This window comes from Gossypium hirsutum, chromosome A07, assembly GCF_007990345.1.
Source record: "Gossypium hirsutum isolate 1008001.06 chromosome A07, Gossypium_hirsutum_v2.1, whole genome shotgun sequence".
Lineage (NCBI taxonomy): Eukaryota > Viridiplantae > Streptophyta > Magnoliopsida > Malvales > Malvaceae > Gossypium > Gossypium hirsutum.
In genome coordinates, this window is record NC_053430.1 from 94,280,809 (window position 1) to 94,293,922 (window position 13,114).

Sequence of the window (13,114 nt, forward strand, 5' to 3'; positions counted from 1 at the left end):
AACAACAAATATCAGAAGAAAATATCCTAGAATCAGCACAATTCAAGAAAAAAAAAATCAATCAAGACCCAAGGAAAATCTCAAATGTGATATTCTTGCTATCATACGCAGAGAGCTTTCTTACTGAGCTCCTATTGTTATCTCTGCAGTAGTTCCATCACAGAGCTAGAACTTTGATCCAAACTCGAAAGAAAAAAAGTCACAAACGAACAAGGCTTCAAGTTGACCTATACTAACTCTAGTTTCACTGTGCCACCAAGGTTTCATGGGATCTTCCGTGCATTCATCTCGGGCTTAGATGCACAGCTCCTCTCAACTAGTTATTCTTTCTCAAACTTGTTAGATTAGAAAGTTGTTGATTTATTTGGAGCATGTTACTATGAGTATTCTCCAATCACTCTATCACTAAGATAATGCACTTGCATTACAGCTGCGTGGTATGAGAAAAGACGATCTAAATATCCATGATTTAAAAAGTAGACAATATTTGAAGAATTGTACTTTTATAATTATATTCATATATAGAGGTTGAACATAAATATAACTAACAAAAGACACTAAAATATTTCTTGTAGATGTACAATTTTACTGGAAATGTTCCCTTATTGTTCATTGAAGCGAGTTGCTTAAGCACTTGCCAAGGTTCCTTGATGAAATTGTGTGGGAATTGTCTCAATTTTGCTAGGCGCTGCACATTCATCTCCATCTTCCTCAGTTTCCCATAGGAAACTAGCATAAGCTGCATGCACATGGCTGTAAAAAAAAAGGCCCCATAAATGAAAGCTTTCAAGCATACAAATTAAGAAACAAGAATGCAGGAAAAGCGCATTATGATTACCTATCTTGAGGAGAGACTTGAACTGCTCGTTCGAAGTAGCTTGAAGCTCTTTCTTCATCACGATGTAGCTCCCACACTAACTTTGCATATTGTGACAGTGTTTCACCGTCTTTGGGGTCTACTAAAATGGCTCGACTGTAATATTCTTCTGCTCCTTGAAGGTCTCTCTTTGACTGTTGAAAATGCTCAGTGATTATAAAAGAAAGAAGATGAAAAGGTTAATTGACTGTAAACTAGTAATGAAAACACTCACCTGATACAAAAACTGAGCATAGTTCCCCAAAAACAAAGGGTTCCCAGGATTTTCCTCCACCATCCTCTTGTAATACTCCTCAACTTCATGGTTATCGCCACCATCTCCGTTTTTGCCTCCCGAATTAAACTCACCACCGCCACCGCCACCACCCCAACCGCCACCACTGCCGCCACTGATACCGCCATCCGTGGTTGTCCCAATCCCAAGCCCTCTCGGAAGAAACATTTCTTGACCCACACCAACATATTCTTTAACCTGCTCTTTCAACAGTATATTCTCCATGCTGATAGGGTTGAATCCATGGCTACCACTGACAGCCATTACCCTTTCTTCATTTTCGTTCAACACTTCTTCCTCTTCCTCGAAATCACTCCCTTCTTCTTCATCATCTTCTTCCTCACACCTTGCGCCCGATTTATAAAACGAAAAGGAAGGGATGGTTTGCAACATCAAGCACTTCTTGTTGTGCCTTGCAGAAAACTTCTTAGGTTGGTTCCGCTTGTAGAATTCATCATTGCCATCGCAAGCAGCATGGGCGAGCCCTTCCAAGTTCCCTTCAGATTGAGCCCGACGAAACCCTGTAAGCTCAAAATCAGAAAACTGATCAACAGAAGGAGATACCGGGGAAGAGCCACAAGAAACTACAGTAGATAGGTGGACGGAGCCTGGAGAAGAATGAAACGAGAGCCTGTTATGGTGGGTGTGACCATGAAAAGAGCTCGATGGGTAATGCCTAAAGGGGCTGCTGGTTTCATAGTAATGATTGTTGTTGCTAGGACTATCAGCAGCTATGGAAGATACCAGAGATCCAAGAACTGGTGTTGAAGAACTTCTCAAAAGCATTCTCTCTTTCTTTTTTCTTTGGTGATGGTGCTTCTGTGGTGGTTGTTTGCTGCTTTGGGATGTTAAATTCTGTGAACAAATTAAATAGGGTGGGTGAAAAACTAAAATAACTTGTCTAAATAACAAGCCAAAATGCATGAATGAGACATACCCTTTTTGAGTTTGAAGAAAGACAACAGCCTCTAAATAATTTCAGGAAAATAAATGCAAAATTATTAACAAATTATTGGTTCCTCGTATAAGAAAGAGGAAGCAAAAATAGGAAATGAACATGCAGCTTCCCGTTTGGTTAATTAGAATCTGATAGGGGTCTAATTCTGCTTTCACTCCCTCTATGCTACAAACATTTGAAATTTGATCATTCCACTTTTAATTTTAGAAATTTAATTCTTCTACTCTTTTGATTTAATAATTAAAATCTAAATTGATAACATCCTCAAAAGAATTTATTAAATTGGATTATTTAGAAATTTTAAAATTAAAATAGTTAATATTACACACGTGAAAAATCAAATAAACAAGTAAAAATGTTGTGTCTACGTTATCAAATTCTCAATTATGAATTTGAAAATTTAATGTTCTTACGCACTATTCCAAACAACAGAGTAAAATTCTATATTGTCTGTTTTATTTACATGGCTTTTTCGTAGCTTTAAATTGATCATATGATATTATTATTAAGAGAGAGGTAATCACGAATCTCAAACATAAATTATAAAACGCATGATGAATAAAAAAAAGTCATAAAAAAGCCACATAATGTAATTGAATAGAATTCCCTTTATGGTATTGTAAGGAAATTAAATTTGAAATATGCAAAGAATATAGGAATCGAAAGTATAATTAGATTTTTTTATAGGAAGGCTAAAATTAAATTTCCCCAGAAAGTTCAAAATCATTTGTGTGGTGGAGGTTAGCTTTCAATTTGATCTTTGTAAAGGAGAAAAACTGAAAACATCAAGTTGTTCTCTTTTTGTTTTTGAAGTCATTGAAGCTGTTAAAATAAAGGGATAATATAACTTTTAGTCCCTAATTTTGGTAAGTAGGTCCATATTGAACTTTGAATTTTTCTTTTTATCCACTTTGACCTTAACCCCGATTAATGACCATGGAAAAAAATGGGGATAATATAACTTTTAACACCTGAACTTGACAAGTAAGTCCACATTGGCCCCTAAACTTGACAACTAGCTTCACTTTAGTATCTATACTATTTTTTATTCATTTTGGCACTTTAACTTGACAATTAGATCCATCTTTATCCCTGAATTAAAAAACTTTAAAAGTTTGGTGATGTGACACATATAAAATTGTATCACATTATCACTTGAAAATTAAAAAAAAATTAAATGATAATGTGGTACAATCTCAGAGTGTCATATTCAATGTTTTAATAACCAAACTGATGGTCGAACAAGTTAGACCACTAGTTCTTGATTCAACCAATTCGTCCGTCAGATCAACAATAATTAATTAATTAATTAAAAATTCATAAAATGTAAAAAAATGTAATATCGATTTTATATTTAATGTGGTACAATCTCAAAGCGTCGTATTCAGTATTTTAATAACCAAACCGATGATTTAACAGGTTAGACTACCAGTTCACGATTCAACCAATTTAATCAATTCGACCGTCGAACCAACAATAATTAAAAAATCATAAAATCTTTAAAAAAAATAAAACTGATTTTATATTTTTTAACTTATTTTAGATTTTTATGAATTTTTAATTATCTATTTAATTATTGCTAGTCTGACAGTCGAATTAGTTGAATCTAAAACTGGTGGTTTAACTTGTTCAACTATCGGTTCAGTTTATTAAAATATTGAACATGACACTCTAAAATTATACCACATTATCGGCTAACATTTTTTTTTTCAAACTCAAAGTGTCGTGTAATTAAACTTTTAGATTTTTCAAGTTCAGGATCAAAATGAACCTAATTGTTAAGTTCAAGTGTCAAAGTGAATAAAAAAAGTACAAGTACAGAAGTGAACTTAGTTATCATGTTTACGGACCAATGTGGACCTATTTTTCAAGTTTATGAGTCAAAAATTATATTATCTCTATTTTTTTCAGGCTAAACTAAATGAATAACGATTTTCAAATTTAAGGGCTAAACTAAATGAATAACAATTTTCAAATTTAAAAGTTAAAATGAATTTAAAAAAATTTGAGGGTCAAAAATTATATGATCCCAAAATAAAACTAAAAAAACAAAATGGAAACGACGTAGGCATATAGCACAGCTAATTCCATCGGCATTGAAAATTCACAGCTGGTCGGTATTAGAATCCCAATAGAGACCAAAACCCAGGTGTCCATGTAATGAACACGTTTTAACAACGTTAGACACGTGGAGTTTTGAAGGTCTTTACACGGATTCATTACCGTACACGTGGAAGAAAACAGTTCCTGATTGGAACATTCCTGCTGTGGGACACCTAATCATCTCTGCAACCTTACAATAATGTAAGCAATTTTGGACCATGTTGTGAATTTGGACCTTTCCATTTTTGGAATCTTTCATCATTGAATTGTGGTCACCTTGAATGTCAATTTGCTCTCACCATTTACTTTATCAATACATCTGTCCGCCATCATTATTTACTTATCATCATTTTTTTTTAATTACTTCTTAAACCTTCACACTTAAAAAAAATCATTTAGCTTTATATTTAATTTTTCATCTCTTTAAATTTATATTATTTATCAAATCATCTTAAAATAAATTAAAAAATTAATATTTATTAATTTTATTAACGTAACAGTCCACATGTCAGCAATTAATTTATTTTACAAATTAAAAAATAATAAAATTTTACATTTTTTTATTTTTAAATAATTTAACTAATTTTTATTTTTTTATGTATGCCACAACAAAAAAGATTAACAAAATGTTAATTTTTTCGTCCGTTTTTAGGTGATTTGATAAATTATACAAATTTATAAATTAAAAAAACGAAAAATTAAATGAAAACTAAAATAACGTTTCTTTTAAGTTGAAAGGCCAAATAAATCATGATACCTTTATTTTTTTTATAAAAAATGTAGGCAATAGAAACCATTCCCAAATATAAAAAGGAAAAGATTGAAGCACGATTTAATAAATACTTTTTTCTTTTAGGTATTCACTTACATTTAAAATTAAATTAATTTTACATTTTTTATCTTTTTATATAATTAATATTTTAAAAATTTAAAAACGTTAATTTTTTCATCTATTTTGGGGTGACTTGACAAATAATACAAGTTCCAAGGCTAAAAGAAGTAAAAATTTAAATAGATTAAAATGACATTTTTGTAAAATTAAAAATCCAAATAAGTCGTTATGCCATTTAATTATAAAATATATTTATTTCTTTTAAATTTTGACATATAAATTAAAAATAAACAAATAAAATTGTATATTATAAATTAGATTACGAATACATTAATATTATCTTTTATGTATATATAATGTTAATCTCATACACTTAATTTTTATTAACTACAAAAATTATTTCTACATTATAATTATTATCATATTTAAAATAAAATTATATTTATTTAATTAAAAATTAAATTTTTATTACTTTTAATTTATCCAATTATATTAAATGATTTTATAGATATAATATATCATATTATTTTTTAAGTATAACTTTTTAGAGATATGATCAAATTAATAAACAATCACATTAAATAATATTCAATTAATATTACTTTTATTATTATCACATGATAGTACTAATAAATTATTGTTTTAATAATATAATTAATAATAAAAATTATTTTCACCGATTTAATTTCTGAATTCATACTTTTATATATATATAGTAAACTTTTGAAAATATATAAATTCCATTTTAGTTGATATCATTAATTAATTTTTTAATCCCATTTTAATAAAATTAATTAAATGTAATGTAAAAGATTATATTAATATTCAAATATTTGATTTTGAATAAGTACACCTATGTCTCTAAAAATATTATCTAATAAATATTAATAAAAATTTTAAACTTTTCAATGTACGGAATAATTATCCATAAATAAATATAATAATTAAAAATTAATATTAATTTTAATTTGGATTTTATGATAAATTTCAATTAACTTTTTGTCTGACAATTGGATTAAAAATAATTTTATCAATTACCCAAAATTTCAATGAATTTGGTTCTACCAATTTTTTGATAAGTTTAGCCGGTTCGAATTCCCGGTTCAATGACGGTTCCATGCAATTCACTGAAAACCCAATCCAATAGTGTGGACTAGTACACCGATCCATTCAGGATCCCAAATATTTAGTCCTGTAAGCTGAGAAAGAGTTAAGTCATCGATGATGATTGATGACTATGGCCCAACAGAATTTTCTTTCCGTAAAAAACCGAGCAATTACAACAAATATATCAAATCATTAACAATTACATCCCAATTAGAGGTCAATTCAAAAATTCTTTTTCTGGAAACATGCTGAAATTTAATTGACAAGTTGATAAAAAATGTCATGGATGATAACATCAAGGAAATTCACTTTTTTTTCCTGCTCAGAACGTTGACCAGTTTAAGATTCCACAATCACATTAACATTCACCAGTTTAAGGCTCAACAGAAATTCACTTGTTTCCCATACGGTAAGTTCATTTTCATGGGAAAATAGGATAGCATATTAATGCCTAAAGCAGCACATTCAAATCAAATGACTAGTTTCTTAGAAAAGATAACATTCATAACATACAACAAAACTTAGGCTATGGGTGCAAAATCAGTTAAAAATTAACACATGCATTCAGTTCACTCTTTGCCTTACGGATTAACAGGCAAAAATGATATGGGAACTTACTGCTGTGATTGATGATGATGACCAGTATCCGCATCTTGTTCCATCTCTTCGGCATCCTCAAATCGTTGATCATTGATTTGAAGCTGCAAGTTTGTTGCAGAAATGAGACAATCCCAAGAAGCAAAGCAAAAACGGAAGTAGAAAATGTATATAACAAAAAAAACAGATATATACATTAAACAAAATTTGCAGTTCCAAAAGTTTTATTTGATCAAGTTTGAAGCATTAGGATTTGATAGTGTTGGCAAACTTAATTTACAGCCAAATAGGAATGAATTTCACAAATGTTCCAGCACCATGAAGAATGAACAGTAACTAGCATACCTCAAGAACACTGCTAGCTAGGTCATGGTGACCATTTGAATGACCAATTGTGTTTGTTGGATTCTGGGAGAAATGCCATTCCACATCATCACCTGCTGGAGATACAATATGTGATTAGAAATGTAAAGAGCATGCAAGCATATAAGGAAACCATTGAGAGAGGCAATCAAGAAGGTATTCGTGTTGTCTATTCCATACCTCCAGCTTCATCTTCCAACTGATCAGCACTAAAAATCCAATTATGTCCCTCTTCTTCTCCTTCTAAATAAGGTATAAACAAAAACAGTAAATCGCCATTCAGTCACAGAGAAAAAAATGTCCATACAACAGAAAGTACATTTCCTGATTTATAACTGGAACTCACCTTCAATAGGCTCCGGATTTAGTTCAGCGCACTCACAGAATACTTGAAAAAGAGTATCCACTTTTACAGAACATATACATAAGTCAGTATTAATTATCACTACAGACAGAAACAACAATCTAAGAACTAGTAGCAGGAAATACTGAATCATACACACATTGGTTAGCATCTGAAGGAATAAACCTCATCTCTCTGATCTTGGACAAATCTAAAACCTCGCTACATTCAGAATCCGAGTCCTCAGACTCATCTTCAACTTCATCAGCTTCAGTTTCAATCTTCAGATAAAAAGACCTTAATCAGACAACATATAAAGGGACAAAAGAAGCATGCTAATATCAGACAAAAAAAAAAAGTTCAGGGCATAAAAGCTTTTATAATGGAGGAAAAAGAAAGAGAAAGAGAGGGCTTCTTTACTACAAGCTACACTGAATATCCCCCATTGAAAATACACAGAAGTAATGACAATGCATTCTAAAGTATAAAATTGAAACTTTATTTATGATAAAAGTTGGTATTCCTAAATAAAGTTTAGAGTTTTCTGTATTGTTTAACTTTGTTTCCAACCAAAAATTTTAAAAAGCTAAATGAGATAATTAGATATTTGTTACAAAATTAGGCTGGCAGCTAAATTCCACATTGAACTCAATACCTCTAAACATCATGTCAGTTTAAAACTAAGATAACTACAAAGATTTAAGATTTGGAGCCACTGCATTGCTTGGTTCATCAGCCTAATTGTACGTATCAACAATCCATAATAAGTTCTATTTTCCTTTCTTTGCACTAATCAACCAAATTTAAACTAGTACCAAGCTATCAACCAGTCACATAGAAACAAGATCATGTTGTTTTATCCATGAGCATGATTAATAACAAACATCATCAGAAAATCAAAGACCAAAAAAAAAAAGAAATTCGAAAAAGGAAAAGCATAAGAAAACCTGAGTGTAAATACAGGGAGAAGGGTAAGCCTCGGGGTCCCTTGAAACGGCGTGCAGCGACAGAGACAGGAAATCAACGGCGTAGCCCTTTTCTCTGTCCAATTCACTCAGCCAAATCACTTGCCTGGAACCGCCCAAACCAAAAAAAAAATGATGAATGGTCAGTTTAAATGCCATTGAAATGATGATGATTACATGCAATAATTAGAGTAAGAAGGTACCTGGTGGTTATGTAGAGAGTGCCCAGGGATTCCGAGGCACGGTTACCGACTGCAACGGAAACGGAAGGTTGGACGTGAACAAGCTCCTCACCGTTATCTGTATCGAGAATCGGCTCTCCGACGCCGTTTCCAGCTCTTGCCGTGAAGTGCCTGAGCCCTACCGCCATTATCTCTGATGACCTGAGCTTGCTGTGGGTTTTTCTAGGGTTTTCGCTTTGGTGGGGTGGAATTGAATCGTTTTAAGACTTAAGATTATCAGTGTAGCTTTATCGGTCGTTATATTAAAACGATTTTTATAACTTTTTCTTCTTCCAATAATTATTCCCTAAACATTTACTTATTTTAGCGACCTAAAGGCCTCTAAAAATTTCTTAAATTTTTCAAAAAAATAATAATTAATCTCTGTTTTTTTTATACTAAGTTGATTACTTGAATTGTCAAAATATATAAAAAGTTTAAACTTTTTTCTTAGATTTAATTAGGTATTTAAACTGTCAAAATGCACTTTAAAGGTTAACTTTAATAATTGACCGTTAAAATTAATTCTCCTTAATTTTTTTAAGATAAAGCTTCCCCATGTTACAACCACGGCGTGACATATGAAAAAATAATTATAAAAAATAAAAGTTATAAAAATTTATTAAATTTTAATAAAAAATATATAAATTAAAAAAATTATAAAAATCGTAAAAAAATAAAAAATTGTAAAATTTATAAAAATCATAAAAAATTATAAAATGCATCAAAAAGACCCTATAACTATTAACTTTTATCTGTTGACTGTTAAAGTTAACGACTCATTTTTTTCAGTTAAAGCCACCATGTGCCGCAACACAGCATGACATATGACGAAAAATGATAAAAAAATAAAAATCAATAAAAGTTATAGAAAAATTATAAAATTTTTCTTTTGGTATAATAGTTTTTATAACTTTTTTTTACGAATTTTATAATTTTTTATATTTTTTATAATTTTCTTACGACTTTATAAAATTTTATATTTTTTCTATATTTCTATATATTTTATAATTTTTTATGATTTTTATAAAAAATTTATAATTTTTAATAAATTTTAAATATTTTTTATATTTTTTATTAAAATTTAATAATTTTTAGACTATGACATGTGATAGCTTTAACTGGAGAAAGTTAGGGGCGGTTAACTTTAACGGTCAACTGCTAAAGTTAATGATCAAATGACATTTTGACAGTTCAAGTACCCAATTGAGTAAAAAAACAGAGGCTTAATTTCTTCTTCTTCTTCTTCTTTTTTAAAAAAGTTTGAAGACATTTTTGATGTATTTTGAAAGTTCAAGTACTCAACTGAGTGCAAAAAAAAAAAAGAGTGTGGCTTAATTGCTTTTTTTTAAAAGTTTGAAAGTTTTTTACACCCTTAAGCCTTATAAAAAATTTCATTTTAATCATAAAACTATTTAAATATATTTCTTTTAGTCGCTATGCGGTTAAATGTTCCCTTATTTAAAAAAAAATTGGGAATCTCGTACTTTACATTTTCATATTATTGAGTTTTTAGGTTTCCGAAATAGTATAAAAAAATGCTTCGAATCATTGTTATATGACTCGAACATATTCTAAAAAAGTCTAGACATTTCAAATTGTTTATTGACATAGACAAAATCATTGAAAACCTTTGAAATTATTTCAGTATTGAACCTTTAATATATAATAGTTCTAAATCAAATCTCTTTAGAAAAAAGATCTTTGGTAGCATGCTTCAATCCCTAACTACACACTTCACATGTTTCTAATGATTCACATGGCATGATCAAATGATACAAGTTTTGAATTTGAATGGTCACTCAATGATATAAGAGTTTTTGTTTTGTTCGGCCAACTATAATTTTTTTTTCAATTTAGTCACTAAAGTTTTTGAAATTAGATTTTTTATTGGTTTTAGCCCTCAATATTTATACCTTCTATCAATTTTGTCTTAATTCTAAAAAAACCAATAAAGCTAGCCTAAGCATTCTTACTTTTTAGTTTTTAAATTTTCAATCCTCTCTACATGATAATTGTTAAATTCATTAAGTTATGTTATTTCCCAAATCTAGCGTGACAAACATATTATCATATGTGTAATTCCATGTTAGTTTGTTATTTTCACATATTACTGACTAAAAATGTCGCTAATGGATTAATGACTATTGTTTTGTGTCAACACTAAAATTTAAAATTTTGAAAAGTAAGGGGACTTAGAATGATCCAATTGGAGAATATGGACTAAATCTACAACTGTGCTCCAATTGGAGAATATGGACTAAATCTACAACTGTGCGCATAGTACACAAATAGTAATTGAATTTAACTATATGGATTTAACTGTTATTGTTTGAGTCGGGACTAATATTAAAATTTTGAAAAGTACATAGATTAAACTTGACCAATTCAAAAAGTAGACTAAAATTGATCAAATCAAAGTATAATGACTAAATCTATAACTTTCATAAAGTAAAGAGACTAATAGTAGAATTTAACCTTTAGAAAAATACAACACAATAGTATTTGGACTCAATATCTCAAAATATTTATTCTTTCAACTTTATTATCTCAACCAAAACCAGGTTTTAGTTTTCCTATAAACTTCTTTGTGAAAATAAAATAAAATGAAGAACACACAGATATTACGTGGAAACCCTTTCGGGAAAAAACCACGGGCAGAGGAGAAGAAAATTCACTATGTCGAATTCGAATAATTACAAGAGGAATACACTATGCCTATTTATAGGCTTGTAAAGCCATATTTTAATAGGAGTGTAGTAAGATTGAAACACCTTATTCTAATCAATATAAAATAGATAGAGTTTAATAAGGTTTAAAAAAACCTTATATTAAAATACAATAAAAGAAATGTAGTTTTATATGAATTTTACTTTTATTTTATTTAAATAAGGATTCGAGTCACTTAATTCTAACATTCTTTTTATAAATTTGTTACATAAAATTGTTTATCTACGTCGTGAGTGTGCGACAATTTAATTTTTATTAATTATTTTTAAAATGTTACCACTATTTCTTATCTTCTATCTATTGTATCTTTTCTATTTATATCTATACTTAGACTAAATATTAAATAATTGATTGATTTAGTATCATCCATTAACCAAATCCCAATCAATTGAGAAATTACCAAAAGTTCTTTAATTTTATAAATTAAGAAACATTATTTTGAAGATATAAATTACCAAAGTTTAGGGATAAAGTTGGGAAAATTTGTCAACTACTAAATATTGTCATATCACGTATAAAATTTATAAAAATCAATAATTAATCTGCCTTGAAACCTAATACTAATATGGTTTCCAAAACGCTCAATTTTACCATTTCAATCAAAATATCTTTCTTTTATTATTTATTTTGCTACGTAGTATGCTTTTCACCTAAAATCATGATTGTGTTATAAATTGAAATACTAAATGTATTTACAAGCAATTACGCTCAATTTTTTTTATTTTTTTACATAATATGTTTTCACCTAAAATCGTGATTTTGCTATAAATTGAAATACTAAGTGTAATTACAAATAATCACATTCAAATGTAATTACTAAATGGCTTTACAAAAACTATTCAAGTGTCAAGAAGTGAATCTCTTAAAGGATTTTTTTAGGCTTATAAGTCCAAAAAAATCCTTTAAAAAAATCAATTAAACACATTGAATTCACATCCAATTAAACTTTTTTTATCAAAATTAAATACAAATATTAAATCTATAATTTACATAAAATAAAATTTCTAATAACAAAATTCAACCTTAATAAATTTGAAATAATAGAATATTATGATTATATCCTAATGAAGTGTGATAAGATTAAATAATTTTGTTGGGATGATGGAATGCAGAGAAAGGGAACATCTTCAGATTTTATTCTTTATAGAATTTAATAGTTAGTGTATTTGACCAACATTTTTTTGTGTTGATTAATGAAATTTAAAAAATAAAAAAAATGGTTTCACATAAAACTTATTTAGGATATGATTAGGTAAATTATAAGTTGCATTATTATTATTATTTAAATTAATTAATAGAAGAATTAATTGTTTTTGAAAGGATAATATGAGAAGTAAAGAAAGCAACAAAAAATTGATTTTTTGTCGGTCGAGTTTTAATTCTATTGACATGGGTATTGTTGTCAATGCAAAAGGATATGAATTCAAGCGACTATGGATAGTTTTAGATATTATGTAAAAGAAAAAAACAGAAATGATCAAAATCTATAATAAAAAATAAGATTATTCGAAAGAATAAGATGTAATTTTTGTTGTTATTCATTTTTCATTCAATTGAATTTTATTTATATTTATAGTATATGATAAGAGTAAAAGATAATGATAAAATTTTACAAAATTAAAGATAAAAAATAAATGAATATATATAGATAAATACTAAGATAAATAAATTATTTATCTTAGATAAAAATAGGAGGACTTATCTCCCATTAGAAATAATCACAATAATCTATATTATTTATAAC

General features: G+C 28.6%; 2 protein-coding genes across 4 annotated transcripts; both read right to left on the bottom strand.

Annotated features, from left to right (window-relative positions):
- Positions 1–486: 486 nt before the first annotated feature.
- Positions 487–2,210, bottom strand: LOC107955412 (uncharacterized). 2 transcript variants are annotated; one of them, XM_016891197.2, is made up of 4 exons: positions 2,089–2,210; positions 1,092–2,006; positions 839–1,011; positions 487–753 (listed from the first exon to the last, which is right to left on the bottom strand). In XM_016891197.2, the coding sequence occupies exons 2-4, from the start codon at positions 1,935–1,937 to the stop codon at positions 627–629; spliced, it is 1,146 nt and encodes a 381-aa protein (XP_016746686.1). In that variant the 5' UTR covers positions 1,938–2,006; positions 2,089–2,210; the 3' UTR covers positions 487–626. The 2 variants fall into 2 exon arrangements, with proteins under 2 accessions (XP_016746686.1, XP_040972676.1); XM_041116742.1 differs by having other exon boundaries at positions 1,092–2,102.
- Positions 2,211–6,481: 4,271 nt separating this feature from the next.
- Positions 6,482–8,930, bottom strand: LOC107955411 (chloride conductance regulatory protein ICln). 2 transcript variants are annotated; one of them, XM_016891196.2, is made up of 7 exons: positions 8,623–8,930; positions 8,402–8,525; positions 7,615–7,735; positions 7,458–7,517; positions 7,292–7,354; positions 7,094–7,185; positions 6,482–6,852 (listed from the first exon to the last, which is right to left on the bottom strand). In XM_016891196.2, exons 1-7 carry the CDS (start codon positions 8,787–8,789, stop codon positions 6,766–6,768), a joined length of 714 nt encoding a protein of 237 aa, XP_016746685.1. In that variant the 5' UTR covers positions 8,790–8,930; the 3' UTR covers positions 6,482–6,765. The 2 variants fall into 2 exon arrangements, with proteins under 2 accessions (XP_016746685.1, XP_040972677.1); XM_041116743.1 differs by having other exon boundaries at positions 7,094–7,188; positions 8,623–8,889.
- Between the last annotated feature and the right edge of the window lie 4,184 nt (positions 8,931–13,114).

What these genes read in the sequence shown, in the direction of transcription:
- LOC107955412 (XM_041116742.1), bottom strand. Translation starts at nt 2,075, where the DNA reads ATGCATTTTGGCTTGTTATTTAGACAAGTTATTTTAGTTTTTCACCCA. An exon ending in ATGCTCAGTTTTTGTATCAG is followed by an intron (nt 1,012 to 1,091) that starts GTGAGTGTTTTC and finishes CATTTTCAACAG; the next exon opens with TCAAAGAGAGACCTTCAAGG. An exon ending in CAAGTCTCTCCTCAAGATAG is followed by an intron (nt 754 to 838) that starts GTAATCATAATG and finishes TTTTTTTTACAG; the next exon opens with CCATGTGCATGCAGCTTATG.
- LOC107955411 (XM_041116743.1), bottom strand. Translation starts at nt 8,789, where the DNA reads ATGGCGGTAGGGCTCAGGCACTTCACGGCAAGAGCTGGAAACGGCGTC. An exon ending in TCCTTCAGATGCTAACCAAT is followed by an intron (nt 7,518 to 7,614) that starts GTGTGTATGATT and finishes GTTCTGTAAAAG; the next exon opens with TGGATACTCTTTTTCAAGTA. An exon ending in GTTGGAAGATGAAGCTGGAG is followed by an intron (nt 7,189 to 7,291) that starts GTATGGAATAGA and finishes TTGTATCTCCAG; the next exon opens with CAGGTGATGATGTGGAATGG.